We start from the raw sequence: 2,706 nt of genomic DNA on the forward strand, positions 1-2,706 counted from the left end.
GAAGTGTTCGCATGAAGTTGTAGCATGTAGCAGTTGGCCTGCAATTGTTTTAGTTTATCCTCGAGTTTTATGATGTGACGTTGTGGCATCAGCCAGATTAACTGTGATTGTGTATTAACTGCTTAGTTTTAGTTTCAGTTTGCATTTATGTTTAGTTTCAGTTCGTGTTTGTGCATCTCGTTAGGTTGTCGTTAAATGTGTTTGCGAGATGCTAGATCTTGCTCATTTATTTAATAAGTATTGAAGTAATACTTAACCACACAGCGTAATTTTGATTTTTTATATTTTTATTTTTATCGGGTTTTGCTACTCTATGTTATCAGGTATGTACTATCATTAGAGAAAGATCTTTGTTAATTTTATTGAATTTCTCGAAAAAAAATGATAAAATTTCATATATTATTTGTTTTAATTTAAATAATTCAACCCCTATCTTCATAATGGATAAATGGGTAATACGTACACCAGGTACATCTTCAGCTAACAAACGAACAAATACTGATGAGGAGTCGCAAAATACTGAACTAAATGCTCGATCTAAAAAAATAAGAAAATACAATGAGGAATTTATTAAGTATGGTTTTACATTTTGTGTTGTTGATGATGAAGAAAGCCCGATATGTGTCATTTGCAACGAAAAATTAGCAAATGAGAGCATGAAACCTGCTAAATTAAAAAGGCACCTGGAAACTAAACATAAAGAACTTCAAAATAAACATGCCGATTTTTTTCAAAGACGAGCTGAAAATCTGAAAATTCAAAGTGCACATTTAAAGAAATTTACAACAATACCTCAGAAAGCATTACGAACTTCTTTAGAAGTTTCTTATCTAATAGGAAAAACAATGAAACCCCATACAATTGGAGAATCCCTTATCCTTCCTGCAGCAACTAAGATGACATCAATTATGCATAGCGATAAATATGGAAATGAACTAAAAACAATACCATTATCATGAGATACCAGTGTCTCGGCGGATTTCCTAAATGTCACGAAATATCGAGTCAGAAGTCATAAAACGCACACAAAATTCATCTGTATATGCTTTACAACTGGACGAAACTACCGATATTACTAAAAAGTCTCAACTAATTATTTACGTTAGGTTTATTTTTAATGAAGATATAACAGAAACGTTTTTATGTTGCAAAAGTTTGGAAGGAAAAACAACTGGAGAAAAAATATTCGAAGTAATACATTAATATTTTGAAACAAAGTCCCTTACCTGGGCAAACTGTGTTGCGGTTTGTACTGATGGTGCTGCAGCATTAACAGGTTCGAATAAAGGGCTCAGAGGCTTAATTCAGAAGGTGGCGCCTCATATGGTATTTAATCACTGTATGATTCATCGGCAAGCTCTTGTTGCAAAAGATATGAATGAAGAGTTGAACAACGTATTACAAGACGCTGTTAGTTCAATTAACTACATTAAATGCAACAGCCACAACAGCCGTCTCTTTTCAATACTTTGCAATGAGATGGGCTCAACGTATGAGAGATTACTGTTACACACCGAAGTCAGATGGCTTTCACGTGGGAAAATACTACGACGGATATTTGATTTGAGAAATGAAGTATACATGTTTTTAATTGAAAAGAAACATAGATTGGCAAGTTATTATATCAATGAAGTTTGGCTAGGGAAGCTGAGCTATTTAGTTGATATTTTCGAAAAACTTAACGACTTAAATTTGAGCTTGCAGGGTGAGAATTCAACTATCATAACTGCAGCCAGTAAAATTCAAGCTTTTAAGAATAAGCTTAGTCTCTGGCAAACTGAACTGAATAAAAACAACACCGACACGTTCCCTTGCTTCAACGATTTTATCAAGGAAAATAATATAGATATATTTACATTTAAAGACATCATTTCCAATCACATTGAAAAGTTAAAGAAAAAATTTTCGAGAAGATTCGAGGATTTTCCTGAAAACGATCTTGGTTGGATTCGTGATCCATTTTCCTTTGACATATGCAATTCAACTCTTCAAATTAGTGAGAAAGAGCAATTGATAGATCTAATTAGTGATTATACTCTTCGAAATCAATTTAAGACTCAGCCTTGCCAAAAATTTTGGCTATCCATGGAAAAACAATATCCCGTTTTATGCAAGAATGCCATCAGAGTGTTAATACAATTTGCATCAACGTATTTATGTGAAACTGGATTTAGCAAACTAAACTGCTGTTTGTAGAAAATGCAACACCATGAAAGAATCATCAGAATCAAATGAAATTTAATGCAGAAACGACTTGTACTGATACAAATAAATGATGAAATTTTCAAAACAAAAGAAACAAATTAAGCGTCCGAAATCAGTATTTGGTGCAGCCACCACGCGCTGCAATAAGTGCTGCTATACGACGTGGCATGGAGTCAAACAGATGTTGAATATCTGCTTGAGGAAGAGAATTCCATATCGCTTGTATGCGCAACCAAAGTTCGTCTTTGGAAACTGCAGGACGCGGATCACGAGTGAGACGCCGACCAACCATATCCCACACGTGCTCAATAGGCGACATATCCGGCGAATAAGCAGGCCAAGGAAGAAGTTGCATGCGTTGTGCTGAACAGAAGTCTCTAACAGTCCGCGCAACATGTGGGCGTGCATTATCCTGCTGAAAGATAGCTCCAGGGATGCCTTGAAGGAAAGGAACGACTTCGGGCTGTAGCACTTCACGGACGTATCTGTTGCTATTGAGAT

The 2,706-nt window shown here is 35.3% G+C and overlaps 1 protein-coding gene across 1 annotated transcript; it reads left to right on the plus strand.

Annotated features, from left to right (window-relative positions):
• Positions 1 to 440: 440 nt before the first annotated feature.
• Positions 441 to 959, plus strand: LOC139425199 (protein FAM200B-like). The gene has a single exon (XM_071179081.2). It carries the CDS (start codon positions 441 to 443, stop codon positions 957 to 959), a length of 519 nt encoding a protein of 172 aa, XP_071035182.2.
• The last annotated feature ends 1,747 nt before the right edge of the window (positions 960 to 2,706 follow it).

Source organism: Parasteatoda tepidariorum, chromosome 3, assembly GCF_982258835.1.
Source record: "Parasteatoda tepidariorum strain Cologne lab strain chromosome 3, Ptep-v5.0, whole genome shotgun sequence".
NCBI classification, from domain to species: Eukaryota; Metazoa; Arthropoda; class Arachnida; order Araneae; family Theridiidae; genus Parasteatoda; species Parasteatoda tepidariorum.